Source organism: Vidua macroura, chromosome 6 (assembly GCF_024509145.1).
Source record: "Vidua macroura isolate BioBank_ID:100142 chromosome 6, ASM2450914v1, whole genome shotgun sequence".
NCBI classification, from domain to species: Eukaryota; Metazoa; Chordata; class Aves; order Passeriformes; family Viduidae; genus Vidua; species Vidua macroura.
In genome coordinates this window covers 57,327,109-57,344,967 of record NC_071576.1, presented here as the reverse complement: position 1 = coordinate 57,344,967, position 17,859 = coordinate 57,327,109, and the positions used below count along the sequence as shown (strand labels likewise).

The 17,859-nt window shown below is 62.3% G+C and overlaps 5 protein-coding genes across 9 annotated transcripts; 2 read left to right on the top strand and 3 right to left on the bottom strand.

Moving 5' to 3' along the window:
* The first annotated feature begins 237 nt into the window (after window positions 1–237).
* On the top strand, window positions 238–2,265 carry CHURC1 (churchill domain containing 1). Of its 2 annotated transcripts, none has more exons than XM_053980001.1 (4): window positions 238–342; window positions 423–558; window positions 1,344–1,414; window positions 1,823–2,265. In XM_053980001.1, the coding sequence occupies exons 1-4, from the start codon at window positions 304–306 to the stop codon at window positions 1,922–1,924; spliced, it is 348 nt and encodes a 115-aa protein (XP_053835976.1). In that variant the 5' UTR covers window positions 238–303; the 3' UTR covers window positions 1,925–2,265. The 2 variants fall into 2 exon arrangements, with proteins under 2 accessions (XP_053835976.1, XP_053835977.1); XM_053980002.1 differs by having other exon boundaries at window positions 239–342; window positions 1,846–2,265.
* Window positions 2,266–2,831: 566 nt separating this feature from the next.
* Window positions 2,832–4,506, bottom strand: GPX2 (glutathione peroxidase 2). Of its 2 annotated transcripts, XM_053979982.1 has the most exons (3): window positions 3,737–4,506; window positions 3,444–3,614; window positions 2,832–3,365 (listed from the first exon to the last, which is right to left on the bottom strand). In XM_053979982.1, the coding sequence occupies exons 1-3, from the start codon at window positions 4,103–4,105 to the stop codon at window positions 3,015–3,017; spliced, it is 891 nt and encodes a 296-aa protein (XP_053835957.1). In that variant the 5' UTR covers window positions 4,106–4,506; the 3' UTR covers window positions 2,832–3,014. The 2 variants fall into 2 exon arrangements, with proteins under 2 accessions (XP_053835957.1, XP_053835958.1); XM_053979983.1 differs by having other exon boundaries at window positions 3,444–3,807.
* A 78-nt stretch (window positions 4,507–4,584) lies between these two features.
* RAB15 (RAB15, member RAS oncogene family) lies at window positions 4,585–8,186 on the bottom strand. Of its 3 annotated transcripts, none has more exons than XM_053979990.1 (7): window positions 7,997–8,186; window positions 6,685–6,745; window positions 6,483–6,543; window positions 6,315–6,392; window positions 6,149–6,238; window positions 5,138–5,203; window positions 4,585–5,012 (listed from the first exon to the last, which is right to left on the bottom strand). In XM_053979990.1, the coding sequence occupies exons 1-7, from the start codon at window positions 8,118–8,120 to the stop codon at window positions 4,857–4,859; spliced, it is 636 nt and encodes a 211-aa protein (XP_053835965.1). In that variant the 5' UTR covers window positions 8,121–8,186; the 3' UTR covers window positions 4,585–4,856. The 3 variants fall into 3 exon arrangements, with proteins under 3 accessions (XP_053835965.1, XP_053835967.1, XP_053835966.1); XM_053979992.1 differs by lacking the exon at window positions 7,997–8,186 and adding an exon at window positions 7,644–7,934; XM_053979991.1 differs by lacking the exon at window positions 7,997–8,186 and adding an exon at window positions 7,327–7,628.
* A 1,436-nt stretch (window positions 8,187–9,622) lies between these two features.
* Window positions 9,623–14,251, top strand: FNTB (farnesyltransferase, CAAX box, beta). The gene is made up of 12 exons (XM_053979971.1): window positions 9,623–9,722; window positions 10,588–10,652; window positions 10,809–10,881; window positions 11,103–11,194; window positions 11,480–11,626; window positions 11,701–11,784; window positions 12,393–12,479; window positions 12,555–12,684; window positions 12,767–12,899; window positions 12,992–13,103; window positions 13,189–13,303; window positions 13,792–14,251. The coding sequence occupies exons 1-12, from the start codon at window positions 9,642–9,644 to the stop codon at window positions 13,900–13,902; spliced, it is 1,230 nt and encodes a 409-aa protein (XP_053835946.1). The 5' UTR covers window positions 9,623–9,641; the 3' UTR covers window positions 13,903–14,251.
* On the bottom strand, window positions 14,238–17,836 carry MAX (MYC associated factor X). Its single transcript, XM_053979974.1, has 5 exons — window positions 17,069–17,836; window positions 16,864–16,890; window positions 15,726–15,833; window positions 15,396–15,519; window positions 14,238–15,048 (listed from the first exon to the last, which is right to left on the bottom strand). Exons 1-5 carry the CDS (start codon window positions 17,732–17,734, stop codon window positions 14,864–14,866), a joined length of 1,110 nt encoding a protein of 369 aa, XP_053835949.1. The 5' UTR covers window positions 17,735–17,836; the 3' UTR covers window positions 14,238–14,863.
* Window positions 17,837–17,859: the final 23 nt, after the last annotated feature.

Sequence of the window (17,859 nt, the reverse complement as noted above, 5' to 3'; positions counted from 1 at the left end):
GCCCTTTGCTAGCCCCGGATGCTTTCCAGGTCACTCTGGGTGTCCTCCACTAGCCTTGGGTGCACCCAGGTAGCTCCAGGTGTCCCCCACTAGCCCTGGGCGCCCGACTAGCCCAGACCCCCCCCAATTATTCCTGTTCGCCTCAAGCAGCCCCACGGCCCCGTAGGCCACGCCCGTTTCCTTAAGCCACGCCCATTGTGCTTCAGGCCACGCCCACACCCAGCGCCTCGGGCCCCGGTCCCGTCACTGAGCCCCGCCCCTCGGCGCAGGTCTCGCGACATTTGCGGGGGAGGGCGGTGCGAGATGTGCGGCGGCTGTGTGGGCACCGAGTACCCGGAGCGGGTGAGGGCGGGCGAGGCGGGCACCGGCACCGCCACCAGTCCCGGTCCCAGTCCCAGTCCTAGCCTGTGCTCCTTCTCTAGGGCACCACCTGCTTGGAGGGCGGATCTTTCCTCCTGAACTTCGTGGGGTGCGCGCAGTGCGGCCGCCGGGATTTCGTGCTGGTCAGCAACCGAGCCGAGGGCCTGCACGGCGGGGAGGAGATCGTCACCTATGACCGTGCGATGGGGGGCACCGGGGGGGTGAGGGCCCAGGGAGGCTTAAGGGGATGGGGGAGCCTTTGGGGTCTGGGGCTTGGGGTTCTTGACGGTCGGGGGGCCTGAGGGTAACTTTGGGGTTTGGGGCTTTTGAGGGCGACATTTGGGGGATCCCTGAGCCATCCCTGGGGCTCAGGGATCGCTGAAGGTTGGGGGTCTTGAAGGCTGGGAGGGGTCGGGGGCCCGGGTTCCTGAGGGATGCTGAAGGCTCGGGGGGACCTTGGGAGTCTGGGGCTTGTGCGATCTTGAGGGTTAGAGAGGGCTGGAGGGAACCTTTGGGATCTGGGGGTCTTGAAAACTGGAGAACACAGGTGGAGGCTTTGAAGGTTGAGGCCTGGGGGTAGCATTTGGATTCTGGGGGGCTGGGAGGGACTCCTGGGGTGTGGGGGCTCTCGGCTGGGGCGTGATGGGGTGGGGGGCTCAGAGGTCAAAGGAGGATTAGCTTGAGTAGGGAAAATTTAGGACCCCAATATTTGGGGGGTTCCTGAGGGTGGGAAGGGTGGATGCCCGGCGGGGGGGGGTCTTAGGTCTTAGAGGGAGTATCAGGGAGCTGCCGATGGGCATTAAGGGGGGTGAGTTGCTGGGAGGAGAATTTTGGGGGCTTGATGCTTTGGGGACTGGGATATCTATGCCCTGGGCGTGAGGGCAGGCACGGAGGACTGGGGCTTGTCCCAAGAGATTGGGAGTGGGGGGATGCCCCAGGGACAGTGTCCATGTCCTCTCACCCCACTGTCCCTTGCCCCACAGACCTGTGCAAGAACTGCCACCACCTGATCGCACGCCACGAGTACACCTTCAGCGTGGTGGACGACTACCAGGTTTGTCTCTTGTCCCCCAGAAGCCCTTCCTGACTCTGTCTCTGGAATTCCAGACCCACCCTTCCGCGGGCTGATTCCCACCTTCCCTGGGACAGAGCCTCGAAGGATTCAGAGCCCCATCCCTGTGTTCAGGGCTACCTGGAGTCCCCCCAGCATTAGTCTGTGCCTTGTGGGGGAAGCCCAGGTCACCTGGCATGGGAATGTGGGTGATGGGAGGGGGCTGTGACCCCCCATTCCTCATTCCTGGCACATCTCCTATGCAGCAGAGGGCTGGAAAAAGGGCTCAGGGGAGCCGGTAGGGCTGGAAATGAGATCCCCAGGCTCTGATTGCAATCAGGGATCGGGTACCAGATCTGGCTCAAGTTTCCCTATGGGGGAGCAGGGCTGTGACAGCCCCCCTTTTTCCAGCCCCCCCCTTTTCCTTCCCCCAGGAATATACCATGCTGTGCCTGCTCTGCGGCCGTGCTGAGGATTCCGTCAGCATCCTGCCTGACGACCCTCGCCAGATGACCCCGCTGTTCTGATCTCCATGTGTGTCCCGGGATGAGCTTCCAGGAGCTCTGGGAGATCCCTGGATCCCTGGCACTGTAATTTCTGGGGACCACACAGTCCCTGACATGATTTGCTCCTCCAAACTTCCAGCCTGGATGCAGCGAACACCCAACACCGGATGCTCCCATGTTTCTGGAGCCTTTTGGCTCTGACCCTGACTGCAAGGATGGGATGCAGTGCCACGGCCCAAGCCCCCCATGTGCTGAAGACATAAAGGGGTCCCCAAAACAGGATCCAAAAGGATTCCCATCCCACCTCAGGAGCCCTCGTATGTGGGGTAATAAATGTGATGTGTGACAGCTCGGTGGCACAGGCAGGAGTATTTTGGGAGTGGGCTTCACCCCCTGGAGTTGGTGAAGGGTGTTTGGGGCTGATGCAGGAGACTTTCTCCATCCCAGGAGCCTGTGGAATTCTTCCTTGGCCCTTCCCAGCACTGGAGAGTCCACTACACTCTCCCAGTCCTCTCCTAAACCCTGCAGAGAAAGGACATGGATAATTTTCCCTTCCCACTGGGTTGGTTTGGGGTCACTTTCCCCTGCCCTGGGGTTTGGAACCTGGCCCTGCCCTGCTGCGAGTTCCATATTCTGGAGGCAGGAAGGAGCTGGGTGTGGGAAATCACTGCCCTGGGGTGGGTGAAGTGTTGCTCTTGGCACCTGGCCCCAGCAACACCCATGGGGAACTGGGTGCAGCCAGCCTGGTACCCACCTATCCCCGAGCCTCTGTTTCCTGGATCTGGCACTTCAGGGCTGTGTCCTCCTTCCTGTTCCCCCCAAGAGCCCCCAAAAACCACATGGGTATGGGTATGTTTCCAAAAACCTCAAGGATCCATTTACACTCCCAAAAACCACGTGGATCCAGGCACGCTCCCTGCGACTCATTTATTGCCACCAGCCCACGCCGCCCCGGCGGCTCCAACCCTCTGCCCCCATCAAGCCCCCTCCCCATGGAGGTTTCAGAGGGGGCTGTCACTCTGCGGAGAGCTGGGGCCATCGTGGGGTGACGCCGGAGCCAGGATCACATCAGAGCCAGGATCACGCTGGAGCTAGGATTACTTGGCCAGCTTGAGGAGACGCTGGATGTCGGGCTCCAGCTGGGCCGTGGGCACACGGGGGCTGTAGCGCCGGAACGGTTCCCCCTCAGGCCCCACCAGGAACTTCTCAAAATTCCAGGAGATATCGGAGCGCCGCACAGGGCTCCAGACGACAAAGCGGGGCTCGGCCATCAGGTGTGCAGGCTCGTCAGCCGGTGCGGGCAGGTGAGCCTTGAGGTAGGCGAACACGGGATGGGTGTCACTCCCGTTCACCTGGCACTTCTGGAACAGGGTGAAGTTGGGCTCGAAGCCACCCCCGGGCCGCACATGCTTCAGGGTGTTGAGGATCTCCTCGTTGGTGCCGTTCTCCTGTGGCGGGGAAGGAGAAATCCAGAGCCCTGTGTTTCCCAGCTCCTCACCCCCTGCCTCGTAGGCCATAGGACTTACCTGGTATCCAAACTGGTTGCAGGGGAAGCCCAGCACGACCAGCCGCCGGGGGTAGCGGGCTTGGAGTTGGTTGAGCTGGGTGTAATCCCGCACTGTGGTGCCTCAGAGTGAAGCCACGTTCTCGATCAGGACCACGCGGCCCCGGAAAACACCAAAATCCACCTTTTCCCCCTGCAAGGAGGTGGCGCTCAGGTCATAGAAAGACTTGGCGATGGGGACGGTCATGGCTGCAGGAGCGCGGCGGCTTGTGCCCCGTGCCCTGCGCTGCCTCTTAAGGGCTTCCCGGTGCTCACGTCATGGTCCAAAGGTCTCCAGGCCCCGCCGCGGCTCATGAGAAACCTGAGCCGCCCGTCCCACCCGTGGAAGGAGGAAGGTGGCATGGGGCCAAGGCGATGCTCTACCTGCCTCAATAATTCATGGCACGGCGCGCTGCAGCTGCTCGTCCTAGTGCCTGCGGGATGTGGGATGCTCCCAGTCTGGCACGGCATGTTCCCGAAGGTTGGGAATAACGGTGAGAGTTGGGGAATAACAGGAGTCAGGGAATAACAGGAATCTGGGAGCTGGGGCTCTGTGGGGCAGAGGAGGAGGGGACAAGTGTCCCAGTACTCTTCTTTGCTTGGTGCTGCCATGGCATCACCTCTGGGGCCTCCTGTGCTGCCCATCCCAGTGCCCACCAGTCTTGGGGCCCACTGGTCCCAGTACCAGCTCCACCCTTGGGCCTATCTGCTGTGGTGCTCACCGTTGTCATGTGATGCCCATCCCAGTGCCTGGCAGCATCCTGGTGTCCACCTAGATGCCAGTAAGTTCTACTATCTTAGTGCCCACCATCATCCCAATAACCACCCATCCCAGCCTGCCACCATCCTGCTGCTGGCTCATCCCAGTGCCGCCACCAAGTTTTCCAACCCTGTTCCCACAGCTGTGGCTGAGCTGGTAGCCTGGCAGGCTGTGGTGGTGGCCGTGGCACTCCATGGGCACCATGCCCCATGTCCCTGTGCCCAGCCTGGAAAGGGGACACCATGCCAGCAACCCCAGATCACCCTCAATTATTGATCACCGCTCGGGTGTCCATGCCCAGGCTGTGCCTGCCGCCATGGCATCATGCCCACAGCCCCCCTGGAGCACACGGACCACCAGCCCCTCCAGCATCACCTTTATTCTGCAAACCACTGTGTAAAACCGGGGGTCCCACGGGCACGGGGTGGCACAGGGTGGGCACACAGTGCCTGTACACCCCCCACCCTACCCGCAAGCCAAGGAGGGCACAGGTGCCAGAATGGGGGGCCCCCCTTGCCACTTCCCTGTCCCGGGGGGTGTCCAGTGTTGCCCCCCACTCTATGGGGGCTGCCTCAATCCTGCCCCTACCAGGCCCCCGACACAGCCTGGGGAGGAGGGGTCAGGGGGTCCCAGCCTTCAACACCAGCAGGTTTTGGGGGTGTCCTCGCTCCCCAGGGGCTGCTGCTCATCCTCCTCCAGCCGGGCCAGGGTGGGGGCGCAGGGCAGCCCCCGCAGCTCGTCCAGCTCCTTGCGGTGTGCCTGCAGCACCAGCTCCGTCAGGCGTGTGAAGGACTGTGGGAGAGAGGTGGGGTGAACCTGGGGGACCCCTCCAGTACCCCCTGACCTCTCCAGGCCCCCCAGGCCAGCCCCTCATACCCTCAGAATCCCACCACCCCCCCACCCCAGTCCCCTCATACCTCCTTGATGTTGAGGTTGCTGCAGGCACTGGTCTCGTAGAAATCCATCCCGTATTCCCTGGCCAGCTGCAGCACCAGGGGTTTGGCAGGGAGGGGGTAGCGTGATTTGGGGGGAGGGGGGATTCAATACCCCTGCCCCCCCTCTCTGGAACTTGAACAGCCGGGCACGGACAGACAGGAGAGCTGCGGGGGGGCTGGCATAGGGGCACACCTGGAGTTGGGTGTACCCAGGGGCCCTGGGAGGGGTGCTGGATGCTTTGAGGTCCAGAGGTCACTGGGAGGGATACTGGGGGGTACTGGGTGCTTTAGGGGTGCAGAGGAGCGTGATGGAGGTGTAGGGAGGGGTTGGGGGTTGTTGGACGCCCTGGGGTAGCACTGGGCAGTAAAGGGGGTTCCTGGATGCTCTAGAGCTGCAGGGGGAGGTCAGTGGTCCCTGGGTTCAGACTGCAGGAGCATGAGGGGTTGGGATGTTTGGGGGTCCCTGGATATGGGTAGGGCTGCAGGAAGGCTATTGGGGTCCATGTGGAATGCAGGGGGGGCTTGTGGAGGGTCTGGCCATGCTGGGATTGTAGGGAGATGCACTGGGTGCTTTGGGAGTCAAGAGGTCCCAAGGGGGACACCAAGGAGGTCACTGTGTGCTTCAGGGGTGCAGGAGATGGTGCTGGAGGTGCAGGGAGAGGTTAGGGGTCTCTGAACATTTTGCAAGTGGGGAGGAGGAAGCCTTGGGGGTGCAAAACCACTGCAGGGATGGAGGGGGAAGAGGGTTCCTGGACAGTGGGGGAGCTGGTTTTGGGGTGCCTGGGTACAGACTGCAGAAGGTGGGGGGTCCCTGGTCATGCTGGGAGGGGCTGGGGAGGCTTGGGGGTCCCGGATAGAGGTAGGGCTGCAGGAGTGCTGTCGGGGTCCTGAGTGCAGAGGGGGCTCAGGGAGAGGCTGGCCATGCTGGGGGTGCAGGAGGGGTCCTGCCCCCCTGGGGGGGGGGGGGGGGGGCACACAGCAGCCCCCGCTCACCTGCAGCCCTTGCTCTTTGGGCACTTGCCTCTTGTGCTCCTCGTCCGCCTTGTTCCCAATGAGGATTTTCTGGACGCCATCGGGTGCGTACTGGGCGGAGGAACAGTGTAAGGACCCCCCCACACACGGCTGGGGAACCTCCAGACCACCCCTCATGAACCCCCACCTCATCCACGTCGCTGGCCCACTTCACGATGTGCTGGTAGGAGCGCTCGCTGCTGATGTCGTACACCAGGAAAATGCCCTGCAGGGGGTGGGGGGGTTGCTGTTGACATCCCCAAAACTGTGCCTCAGTTTCCCCTCTCCTGTGTACCAGGACAGGGAGCCCCCATACCTGTGCCCGCCGGTAGTACTGCTTGGTGATGGTCTGGTACCGCTCCTGGCCGGCTGTGTCCCTGCCCAGTGACAGCAGGTCAGTGCCACCACCCATGGCATGCGTTTGGCAGGGCTCAGCCCTTACCTTGGGTGGGGGGAGCAGGACTCAGACCCCCTAAAATTTCTTCCCTCTTCCCCCTGGGATCCAGTGCTGCACTCACCAGATCTGTATCCGCACCTTGATCCCATCCACCTCGATGGTCTTCATTTTGAAGTCGACACCTGGGATTGGAATGGGAGAGGTTGTGGGGTATCCTGGTGTTTGCAGGAACTGCTGTCACTGGGAGCCCTCCGGTCCCCTCACCCCTCCTGACCCACCCCATGCCCCACCATGGCCTGGAGCTGGTCCCCACACCCAGTGCCTGGCCTTGCAGGAGGCCCCGGTGCCAGGTGGTGATCCTGGTGCTCCCCTTTCCCTGGTGCTGCAGCTGTCCAGTTCTCCCAGTTCCCCAGCGCTACGGCTTCTCGGTGCTGGGGCTGCCCAATGCTGTCAGTTCCCAGCTGCATGCTGCTCCCGGTTCCCCAGAGGTGCCTGGTCCTCCTGGTTCTCCCATGCCCATGATTTCCTGGCTCCCTGATGCTCCTGGTTCCCTGGAGCCGCAGCTCTCCAGAGCTCCCGGTTTCCCAGTTTCCCTATGCTGCCGCTTCCCGGTGGTCCCGGCTTGTGGATGCCCACAGTTTTCCCGTTTCCCAATGCCCACGGCTTCCCGGTTCCCCAGTGCTGTGACTCCCGATGCTCCTGGTTCCCCGGTGCCCACAGTTTTCCCTCTCCCCAGCGCCCGGTTTTCCCGCTCTCTGGTTACCTGTTTCCCCATGTTCCTAGTGTTGCAGCTCTCCAATCTCCACGGTTAACCCTTTCCTGGTGCCCTCGGTTTTCCCGTGCCCACCACCAATTCCTCAGTTCCCACGACTCCCAAGTGCCCTGGTTTCCCGTTTCCCCGATCTTGTGGCTTCCCTGTTCCTCGGCAGTCCCGGTTCTCTGATGCCCACGGTTTTCCCCATCCCCTGGGTTCCCGTTTCTCGGTTGCTGCGTCTCCCGGTTCTCCAGTTCCCATGGTTTTCCCGCTCCCCTGTTACCCATTTTCCCGTTTCCCCGGTGCTGCGGCTTCCCAGTACTCACGGTTTCCTGGTGCCCACGGCTCCCCAGCTCCCCGGCTTCCCTTCTCCCCGGTAATGCGGCTCCCAGTGCTCCCGGTTACCCGGTGCCGCGCCTCCCCATTGCTCCCGATTCCTTGATGCTCCCGGTTTTACGTTTCCCCGGTGCCGCGGCTCCCCGTTTCCCCGGTGTTCCCGGTTCTCTGGCTTCCCGTTTCCACGGTGCTGCGGCTCCCAGTCTTCCCGGCTGCCCGGTTTCCCGATGCTCCCGTTTCCCCGGTGCTGCGCCTCCCCACTGCTCCCGCTTCCCCGATGCTCCCGGTTCCCCGTTTCCCCGCTCCCGCCGCCGCGGCCGCCGTGCGCTGCCGGTGCCGGTACCGATGGTGGAGATGTGGGCGGGGTGGAACTGGTTGTCGGTGAACCGGCAGAGCAGGCAGGTCTTGCCCACGCCCGAGTCCCCGAGCAGCAGCAACCGGAACAGCACGTCGTACTGCTTGGCCATGGCGGGCCCGGGCCGCCGCCGCCGCCGCCACACCGGGGCCGCTCCGGGGCCGCGAGCTGCGCCGCCGCCGCGCCGGGCCGGGCTGGCACCGGGGGATGCACCGGGGCGGGGCGGGGCGGGGGCACCGGGAGGGGAAACGAGGGTGGCGACACCGGGGATGGACCGGGGGATGCTGTGGGGAGTGGGGAGGGGACACCGGGGATACACCAGGGATACACCGGGAGATGCTGTGGGGAATTGGGCGGCGACACGGGGGATGGACTGATAGGAGAGCTGGGGAGAACGGGGGGACGGAGCCAGGAATGCACCGTAGGATATGTTTGGGATGCTCTGGAAAACCGGAGGTGGGAGAGAGGGGATGTACCAGGGGGACCAGCGGGGACTCCGAGGGCTCTGGGAGCACCAGGGATGTACCCGGGATTGCTCTGGGGGCATTGGGAATGGGACAAAGGGGTGCAGCAGGGGACACTGGGGTGACATAGAGCTGCACCAGAGGAGCTGGTGACACTTAGGAAGGAAGGAAGGATGGGATGGCACCCAGCAGGACCTGGGCAAGGGTGGGTTGTCCAGGTTGTCCAGGGACAAGGTTCCCTTAGGAACTTTGTGGGGGTAAACAAGGCCAAGGACAGGGTTGGCGCATGGATTAGGACAATTCCCAAGATAAGTCCAGGATGGGGGTGGTGGGATGGAGAGCAGCCCAGATGAGAGGAATTTGAGGGGGATGAGAAGCTGGATATGACCTGGTGACATGTGCTGGCAGCCCTGGAAAAGCCACCATGTCCTGGGCTGTGTCACTGGCAGCATGGGCAACAGCTGAGTGGGTATTGTCCTCCTCTGCCCCACTCAAGTGAAACCCCACATGGAGCACTGTGTCCAGCCCTGGGGTCCTTGTCATGGGAAAGACAAGGAGTTGCTGGAGCAAATCCAGAGGAGACCACAGAAATCCTCCAAAGGCTAAGAACAGGCTGGGAGAGCTGGGATAGCTCAGCCTGGAGAAGAGAAGGGGCTCCAAGAGAGATGGAGAGGGACTTGGGATGAGGCCATGTAGTGACAGGACAAGGGAGAATGTCGCCAAAGTGGAAAAGGAGAGGTGTAGATTGGATATTGGGAAGAAATTCTTTACAGTGAGGGTGGTGAGGCACTGGAGTGGATTTCCGAGAGAAGCTGTGGATGCCCCATCCCTGCAAGTGTCCAAGGCCAGGCTGGAGCAACCTGGTCTAGTGGAAGGTCTCCCTGCCCACGGCACAGGGTGGAACTGGATGGGTTTTTAAGTTCTTATCAACCCAACCCGTGGATTCTATCATGATGCAATGAATGACGTCACATCACGATGACGCAGCGGCCCCGGGGGAGGGGGGGGGGGAAGCTCCTCCGCGCACGCGCGCCGGGGCTGGGCGTGCCCAAGAGGGAAGGGGCGTGGTCAACAGGGGAGAGGCGTGACCGGGTGTGGTGGGCGTGGCCAGGAGCGCGGCCGCGCGTCCCCTCCCGGCCGCCGTCGCCCGCTGCCCCCGCGGCCGCAGCATGGCGGGAGCGGCCCCCGGCTCCGGCGGGCGGCGGCGGCTGCGGGACGATGGGCTGCGCACCTGCACCTCCGCCGAGCAGGTACCGGGCGGTGCCGGGGGGCTGCACTGTGGGGCGTGGGGTGCCGGGGCTCAGGGGTGTGAGGTGCCGGGCTACCATGCGGCTGGGGTTTGGGGTGCCGTGGAGGTGGGGTGTGGGGCTGGGCTTTGGGCTGCTCTGGGACGGGGCTCAGGGGTGCCATGGGATTGGATGATCCCTATCCCAGTATCCCCACGCAACTACTGTCCCCACACCCCCTGTGACAACAGCCCAGCGGTGACCAGTATTTTGGGGGGCCCGGCGGTGCTGCCGCCCGCCAGCCACGGCAGCTTCCACGTCCCCCAGAACCAGCTGGGGGAGGGTGAGGGGTCCTGGGGCAGCCAGACTCTCCCCTCCGTCCCTCTATCCTGAGCCAGCCCCTGGCAGCTCCCCTGGGTGCTGGGATGGGGTAAAAAGTGACTCCGGGTTTCCCAATCTGTGGGGTTCTTGCTCAATTGTGCCCTGGCAGGACACAGTGCCATGAATGCAGGTCCCCGTGCGGCCCCTCCTCACCCCCGAGGCTGATCCGGGGGTATTTCCTTGAGGATTACCGTGGCTTAGAGTGTCCAAGTCCCCAGTTATCCCAGCGTGAGCGGGAGGAGAGTGTTTTCTATGACAGTCTTGTGATGAACCAAATTCAAGCTGGATTTGTAAAGCAGCACGGGATGGTGCTGGATTCTGGCATAATTTGGGGCACAAAGCTCCTGGGAATTCCTACTTTAGTTTTACTGGGTGAGACGGGGCTGTGAATCAGATAAACCCCTGGGATGGGACAGAAGCTGTGGGGCTCAGTGGGGATCATGTTAGGGATGTGTGGAGCCTCTTCCCAGAGCTCACCATAGTCTTTATTCCCATTTTTCCTTACAAGTCCAAGGTGGAGGACATCGTGCAGGAGGTCTATGATGCCTACAAGACAAACCATCACTCCTCACAGTGAGTATCAAAACTCCCAATAACCATAAATAACTCCCATCCCAAAAGACCCATTGACCCCAGTGGGTGCTGCAGTAGGATTCTGCCCCTCCTGCCACTGCCCTCCTGCTTTTTCAGGCCACCCTGCCTGCTCCTCCTATCCTGTCTGTATTCCAGGTACGTCCTGCAGCGGGAGAAGCACTTCCATTACCTGAAGAGAGGTCTTCGGCAGCTCACTGAAGCCTATGAGGTACCGGGAATGCCGGATGTGCCACCTGGAGCCACTGCCTGCGGGGAACCCCTCGCCCTGGGGCTGTCACCAGGGTTGTTTGTTGCCGGGGGTGTGCCAGCCCCAGAGTGGACACAGCTCATCCCAGCGATGCTCTGGGGTTTCTCCTGGCTGTCTCCTCACTCCTGCCTGCTCCTGCCGTGTCCAGTGCCATTCTCTGACTGTCCCCTCTGTCCCTGCAGTGTCTGGATGCCAGCCGCCCCTGGCTCTGCTACTGGATCCTGCACAGCCTGGAGCTGCTGGATGAGCCCATTCCCGATTCGGTGGGCTCTGAGTAAGTGGGGAGAGCTGGGGGGACCCCACCATGGCCACTGTGGCTGCTGGCCACCCGCGTGACTCCGGAGGTGCCACCTCCCGCCGTCCCCAGAGCAAAGGAGCGCTTTGTCTCCCTGCCACCGTCAATGCCGCCCATTCTTCCGGTGGCTCCCTCGTGACGAAGGAGATGGGAGGGTGACACCCCCGGCTTCGACCTTGGGGGGATTCACGAGGCTGGGAGGGGATGCATCACCCCAGCGGGGTGACACAGGTGACGCTGAGCCCCTTCCCCACCTCCCCGCAGTGTCTGCCAATTCCTGAGGCGGTGCCAGAGCCCCCAGGGTGGATTTGGGGGGGGTCCCGGCCAACACCCCCACCTCGCCCCCACCTACGCCGCCGTCAACGCGCTCTGCATCATCGGCACCGAGGAGGCCTTCGGCGTCATCGACAGGTCCGGGGGGCCGGGAGAAGCTGGGTGGGAGGTGGGGTGCATGTCCCCCCTCTCACAGCCACTGGCTCCTGCAGGAAGAAGCTCTTGGAATACCTGCACTCGCTGAAGCAGCCGGATGGCTCCTTCCTCATGCATGTGGGTGGAGAGGTGGATGTCAGGTGGGTGAGGGCTGCATGGGCAGGCTGTTTTGGAGGGCCTGGGCATTTTGGGGAGCCAGTGCTGGAAGCAGATGCTATGGTGGGGAGCTGGTGCCATTCTGGGTATTCGGTGCTGGGTAGCTGGTGATGTTTTTGGGAGCCAGTATCATTTTGGAGAGCTGGTGCTATGGTGGGGAGCCACTGCTAATTTGGGGTACAGTTTTGAACAGTCAGTGCTGTTTTTGGGAAGCAAGTGCTGGGAGCTGGTGCCAGGAGTCAGTGCCATGGCAAGGTGCAGTTTTGAGGAGCTAGTGGTGTTTTGGGGAGTGGCTGGTGCCACACTGGAGTGGCACACTGCCAGTGTGTTTGGGGGAGCTGGTACTGTGGTGGGGAGCCAGTGCCATGGGGAGGAGTAGTTTTGGGGAACCAATGCTGTTTTGGGGTGCTGGTGCCTTGGTAGGGGACCAGTGACACGAGCTACTGCCATGGCAGGGTGCTAGTGCTGGAACAGGGACCTGGTGTGTTTTGGGGAGCCAGTGTAATTTTAGGGAGCTGGTACCACTTTGGGGTGCCAGTGCCACATCCCTGAGCACCTATCTCCTGAATCCCTGGGCACCCTTTTCCCGCAGGAGCGCCTACTGCGCCGCCTCAGTGGCCTCGCTAACCAACATCCTGACGCCCGCGCTCTTTGCTGGCACGGCCGAGTGGATTGCCAGGTGAGATCTGGGGACAGGTGGGGGACAGGGGATGACATTCCCGGTGTCCCTGCCGCCCTGACCCCGCTCCCACAGGTGCCAGAACTGGGAGGGTGGGATCGGCGGCGTGCCGGGCATGGAGGCGCACGGTGGCTACACTTTCTGTGGCGTGGCCGCGCTGGTCATCCTCAAGCAGGAGCATCTGCTGAACCTCCGGAGCCTGCTGGTGGGTGACCCCTCTCCGGGATACTGGGGGTCTCATCCTGCCGGGGATCTTTGGTCCCACACTGGTTCCCATCACCCCGCAGCACTGGGTGACCGGGCGGCAGATGCGCTTCGAGGGCGGATTCCAGGGCCGCTGCAACAAGCTGGTGGATGGGTGCTACTCCTTTTGGCAAGCCGGGCTCCTGCCCCTGCTCCATCGGGCACTCCATGCCAGGGGTGAGTTGCCACAGGCTTCCTCTGTCCCCAGAAAGGCAGCTGGAGGGATTTGACACCTTCTCTGGTGTTTCTCCTCTGGGTTTCCCTTCCAGGTGATCCAGCGCTGAGCATGGCACACTGGATGTTCGACCAGCTGGCACTGCAGGAATATATTCTCCTGTGCTGCCAGTGCCCAGCTGGCGGGCTGCTGGATAAGCCAGGAAAGTGAGTGCAGGGGGAAACACAGGGCTGCCTGGCATCAGGGATGCCCAGATGCCCCCTCAGCATCCCAGTATCTCCTTGCGTGCAGATCCCGGGATTTCTACCACACCTGCTACTGCCTGAGTGGGTTGGCCATTGCACAGCACTTTGGAAGCGGAGACCTCCACAATGAGGTGGTCCTGGGTATCCCTGAGAATTGCCTGGTAAGTGCTAGGCATTGCTGGGGTGGGCAGGGATGAGCTTCCAGCACTCCACAGCACTGAGAAAGGCAGATCCAATGGCAGTGAAAAGAATTGGGGTTCAGCCTGGAGAAGAGGCGGCTTCAGGGAGAGCTTAGAGCTGCTTCAAGGGCCTAAAGAGCTTCAAGGGAGCTGGAGTCGGGCTTTGGACAAGGGCTTGGAGTGACAGTACAAGGGGGAATGGCTCCAAACTGGAAAAGGGGAATTTTAGATGGGATATGGGAAAGAAATTCTTTCCTGTGAGGGTGCTGAGGCCAGATTGCTGAGAGAAGCTGTGGCTTCTTCATCTCTGGAAGCATCCAAAGCCAGGATAGACCAGGCTTGGATCAACCTGGGATGGCAGAGATCCCCTCTGCACAGTGGGTTGGACTAGGCGATCCTTAACACACCTTCCCACCCAAACCATTCCAGGACTCTGTGACTAACATCCACCATCCCTCTCTCTCCCACAGCAGGCCACACACCCTGTCTACAACATTGCCCCGGAGAAGGTGGCGAGGGCAGTGATGCACTTCCTGCAGTATCCCGTGCCCAGCCTGGATCCAGCACCTGCTGCCGAGTAGGGGGGTCCTGCTGCTGGCTCGGGGTGCCGAGCCCCGGGAGCGAGCGGCACAGCCCATCCCCGCGGCGGCCTGGCCAGGCAGAGCACGGTGCTCAGGGTGCTAGCAATACCAAAATCCAGCCTGCTCCAGGCCTGGTGTCCTGCTGCCATCCTGGCCAGAGCCGAGGTGGGACACGGGTTCTGGCAGAGCTTTTTGGCATCAATAAACCAGAAGTCACACCCGCCGTGTGCTGGTGGCCCCGGGGATGTGGGGCAGGAGGTGATGCCATGTCTGGATCCGGTGGCACCAACTTCCCCCATTCCAAGAACACACGGTAACCACAGGGAAGGATAAAATAAGTGGAATTTTGGCTTTTTTTGTTTATTATTTATAGTCTTATAGTAAAGGGAAGCCTTAACTTGCAAGACAACTCTGGGCAGTATGTACAACATACCTTAGATCCATGGAATGGCATCAAAATGGGGGGAAAAGGGGGCACCTACGGGGCAGGGACAGGCCACTGGAGTTCGGAAAATGCCACGGAGGTTGGGAAGGGTCAAGGGAGGGATGGAGGAGGAGTGGGGAAGGAGCCCCCAAGCCTGGCTCTGTGCTCCGCCGACTCAGGCAGGTGGAGTTGCACACGGAGAAAATAAATAGGGAGATCCCCCCTCAGTGCTTGCTCCTTTTTTGGGGGGGGGCTGCCTGGCTCCTCCCTGTTCTGGACTGCACTGGTCCCCGGGTATAAATAGAAATGCTCCTATAAAACCAGGAGGGAAGGGGAGGGGGGTCACTAGCGGAGGGAAGTTGGCGGGGGAGTCTCCCTGACCCCCCCAAGTCTTTCTGCTCGGCCTGGCCGGCTCCCCCCGGGGCCGGCGCGGTGGGAGCAGGGAAGGGGCCGGGGAGGGCTGGGAAGCTGCAGTCCAAGAGCTTCTAGGAGCGGAGGGAGCGAGTCCTGCCGCGGGCCGGGGGGCGGCGGAGGGGCCTAACTGGCCTCCATGCGCAGCTTCTTCCTGTTCTGCGGCTCGTCAGGCTCCGAATCGGAGCTGGAGTTGGAGCCACCGTCGAAGGCGGAGATGGCACTGCCCTTGGGGTTGGTGTAGAGGCTGTTGTCTGCGGGATAGCTGGCCTGGAGCTGGGCGCTGGCTCGGGCCTTCTCCAGCGCACGCACTGCGAGGGACAGCGCTGTGTCACCCCTGGGCCTGGCCCTGCCTGCAGCCCAGCTCCCGACAGGCCCCAACTCCCACTGGATCCTGGATCCCAAAATTCCAGATCCTGCCAGACCCCAGCTCCCACTGAATTCCAGAGCCTGCCAAACTCTGGTCCTGCCGGACCTCAGCTCCCACCAGAGCCTGGATTCTGATGGATCAAATCTCCTGCCAGCCCCCAGCTCCCACTGGATCTTGGATCCCAAACCCTACCGGACACAAGATCCTGGCTCCCAAAGCCTGCCAGGCCCCAGCTCCTGGATCTCAGACCCTGCCAGACCCCATCTCCAGCCGGATCTCAGCTACCACCTTGCTGCTCCAGCAGTGCATTCTGCCGCTTGAGGTCGTCGATGTCCTGCTGGTGTGTGTGGTTTTTCCGGCGCATGTACTGGATGTACTCTGTGGCTTTGTCCAGGATTTGGGCCCGGGATGCCTGTTGCAATAGTGGGAAAAGCCAGAGGCAAGATAAAGACCTAGTCCAGGAAGGAAAACTGGAGTTTTACCTGCCTCATCCCACCCTGGCTCTGGTCTTCACTGGGGACTCTCGTGGCGCAAGAGAGCCTCGGGAATGTCCCAAATCGAGGAGCCTGGACCAGGGGTGGGTGCTGTCCGTGTCCCCAGCACGCTCCATAAACTCACCTTCTCTCCTTGGAGCGAGGGCACGGAATCCCGCAGGCTGTGGAAGCTATCCTTGATGTGGTCCCTGCGCTTGCGCTCCAGCGCGTTGTGATGAGCCCGTTTGTCGGCCTGGGAGGGGGGAGACAGGGGTGGCACTGGGAGGAGGCCACCACCTGCACCCCCAAAATTCCCTCTGGGAATCGCTGTGGGAGCTCAGCTGAGCCCCCAGGGCGCCTCCGTGGCCGGGACACCTCCGGCTGGGCCTCGAGGGCGTGGGAAGGAGGCGGCTCCCGGTGCTTTCGGTTTCCTCAGCTTCCTGCTGCCAGGGCAGCTCCGGGCCCCGGGAGGGGTACAGCACTTTCCCCCTGGAACACGGTCACCTCCTGCCCTGCTCCCCAACCAACCAGGCACAAGCTCCCCCCATGCCCTCTGTCAACCCCTTGTGTTGTTCCCCCTGTGCCCCCCAAACGTAGCCCCACCCCCTCAAATGACTCGGCCCCACATGCAACGCCCCCCCAACACCCCCGCTTTACCCCAGAAGGCCTCCCACTCCCCCTCCCCTAACGAGCCCCGGATTCTCTTCCACACGACCCCAAGCCCCACTGGTGTCCCCCCCATAAGACCCCCGGCCCCACAGGACACCCCCAAACCCAGCTACCCCCCCCCAGAAGACATGACTCCATGGATCCCCTTCTGTGTCACAGCCTCCAATCCAAATAAGACCTCCAAGGCCAGAGGTGTCCCCTCCCCAAGCCCAACCCTCCTTCCCAAAAGACCCTCAGCCCTACTGGTGTCCCCCCTTCCAAGAATTCCATCCCCACAGGACAACCCCCAAGCCCAGATTTCTCCCCCAAGACCCTCATTCCCACAGATCCCTCTCCATGTCACAGCCCCTCCAGAAGACCCCAGCCCCAAAGTGTGTGCCCCACAAAAAGACCCCCCAGCCTCACTGGTGTCCCCATCAGCACCCCCAGCCCCACTGGTGTCCCCCCAACACCCCGATCCCCACAGGACACGCCCAACACCCCCATCTCCCCCAAGATCCCCATTCCCCCAGTGCCCTTCCATGTCACCCCCTCCCCAAATCCCGCCCCCCTCACACCCCCGCCCACGTGCTCCCGATCCCCGGGGCGCTGCGGGGCGGCCCCCAGCGACCTACCGCGGACTGAAACCTCGGCTGCTCCTCCTGAGGAGCCCCGACCCGGGCGAGGAGGAAGAGGAAGAAGATGGTGGGGGGGGGCGCCGCCATATGAAGGAAGAACACACACAAACCAAACATTACCCCATTCCCGGAGCTCCTAATGTGGGGAAGAGCCACGGGGGGTTATCCCAGGGATTGTCCCGGGGTTGGGGGTCTAACTCACGTCGCTCTCCACCTCGATGTCATCGTTGTCGCTCATCGCTCCCGCCCGGGTGAAGCCGCGGGCCGGGCCGCGCCGCCACAACAACAGCCCGCACCGCGCATGCGCGGAAGTCGAGGGGGGGACAGTGATGGCGCCGGGCGACGCGAACGGTTGTGGGAGTTGTGGTTTGAGTGGGGAGATGGCGGCATCTTCCACGTGGCGGGGACTACAACTCCCGGCGTACACAGCGGCGTGGCACGCCGGGAGCCGTAGTCTCCGCTGCGGGAAGGGGACGCTGAGGGTGCGTAGCCGGAGGATGGAGGAGGTTGAGGGCCAAGGGCGCGGATGGAGGGGGTTTATTGAAGTAAAATGGGGATGGGAGAGGTCGGGAAGTCTGTGGGGCCGGCCTGGGGGGCTGCAGGCTGAAATAACAGGGCTCCGGGACAACCCAGAGGGGGCTGCAGGGTCTGCCTGGGGCGCGTGTGGGTCTGGTCTGAAGGGCTGTGGGCCAGTCTGGGAGGGTGTCGATCTGCCTGGGGGCTCCAGGGTAGCCCTGCGGGGTCTGGGGATCTGGATGCGGGCTAATACAGGAGGGCTGGGGGTCTCCCTGGGGTCTGCAGGACATTGTGGCGGGCTGCAAGCCTTGCTAGGGGGTATGTGCATCTGCTCAGGATCTGTGGGCCTCATTTGGGGGGGCTTTGGTCAATTTTGGGGGGGCTGTGGATCTTCCTGGGGGGCGTGAATCTTGTATGAGGGGTTGTGGATTTGAGTGTGGGGGCTCTGGGGCTGACTTGAGGGTCTGCAGCTTTGAC

What these genes read in the sequence shown, in the direction of transcription:
- CHURC1 (XM_053980001.1), top strand. Translation starts at nt 304, where the DNA reads ATGTGCGGCGGCTGTGTGGGCACCGAGTACCCGGAGCGG. An exon ending in GGAGATCGTCACCTATGACC is followed by an intron (nt 559 to 1,343) that starts GTGCGATGGGGG and finishes CTTGCCCCACAG; the next exon opens with ACCTGTGCAAGAACTGCCAC. An exon ending in GCGTGGTGGACGACTACCAG is followed by an intron (nt 1,415 to 1,822) that starts GTTTGTCTCTTG and finishes CCCTTTTTCCAG; the next exon opens with CCCCCCCCTTTTCCTTCCCC.
- RAB15 (XM_053979990.1), bottom strand. Translation starts at nt 8,120, where the DNA reads ATGGCCAAGCAGTACGACGTGCTGTTCCGGTTGCTGCTGCTCGGGGAC. An exon ending in GGGCCAGCGACGTGGATGAG is followed by an intron (nt 6,239 to 6,314) that starts GTGGGGGTTCAT and finishes TCCTCCGCCCAG; the next exon opens with TACGCACCCGATGGCGTCCA. An exon ending in CCAAAGAGCAAGGGCTGCAG is followed by an intron (nt 5,204 to 6,148) that starts GTGAGCGGGGGC and finishes CTGGTGCTGCAG; the next exon opens with CTGGCCAGGGAATACGGGAT.
- FNTB (XM_053979971.1), top strand. Translation starts at nt 9,642, where the DNA reads ATGGCGGGAGCGGCCCCCGGCTCCGGCGGGCGGCGGCGGCTGCGGGAC. An exon ending in TGAACCTCCGGAGCCTGCTG is followed by an intron (nt 12,685 to 12,766) that starts GTGGGTGACCCC and finishes ATCACCCCGCAG; the next exon opens with CACTGGGTGACCGGGCGGCA. An exon ending in TCGGGCACTCCATGCCAGGG is followed by an intron (nt 12,900 to 12,991) that starts GTGAGTTGCCAC and finishes TTTCCCTTCCAG; the next exon opens with GTGATCCAGCGCTGAGCATG.
- MAX (XM_053979974.1), bottom strand. Translation starts at nt 17,734, where the DNA reads ATGAGGCCCACAGATCCTGAGCAGATGCACATACCCCCTAGCAAGGCT. An exon ending in CCTCGCTCCAAGGAGAGAAG is followed by an intron (nt 15,520 to 15,725) that starts GTGAGTTTATGG and finishes CTATTGCAACAG; the next exon opens with GCATCCCGGGCCCAAATCCT. An exon ending in TGCACTGCTGGAGCAGCAAG is followed by an intron (nt 15,049 to 15,395) that starts GTGGTAGCTGAG and finishes TGTCCCTCGCAG; the next exon opens with TGCGTGCGCTGGAGAAGGCC.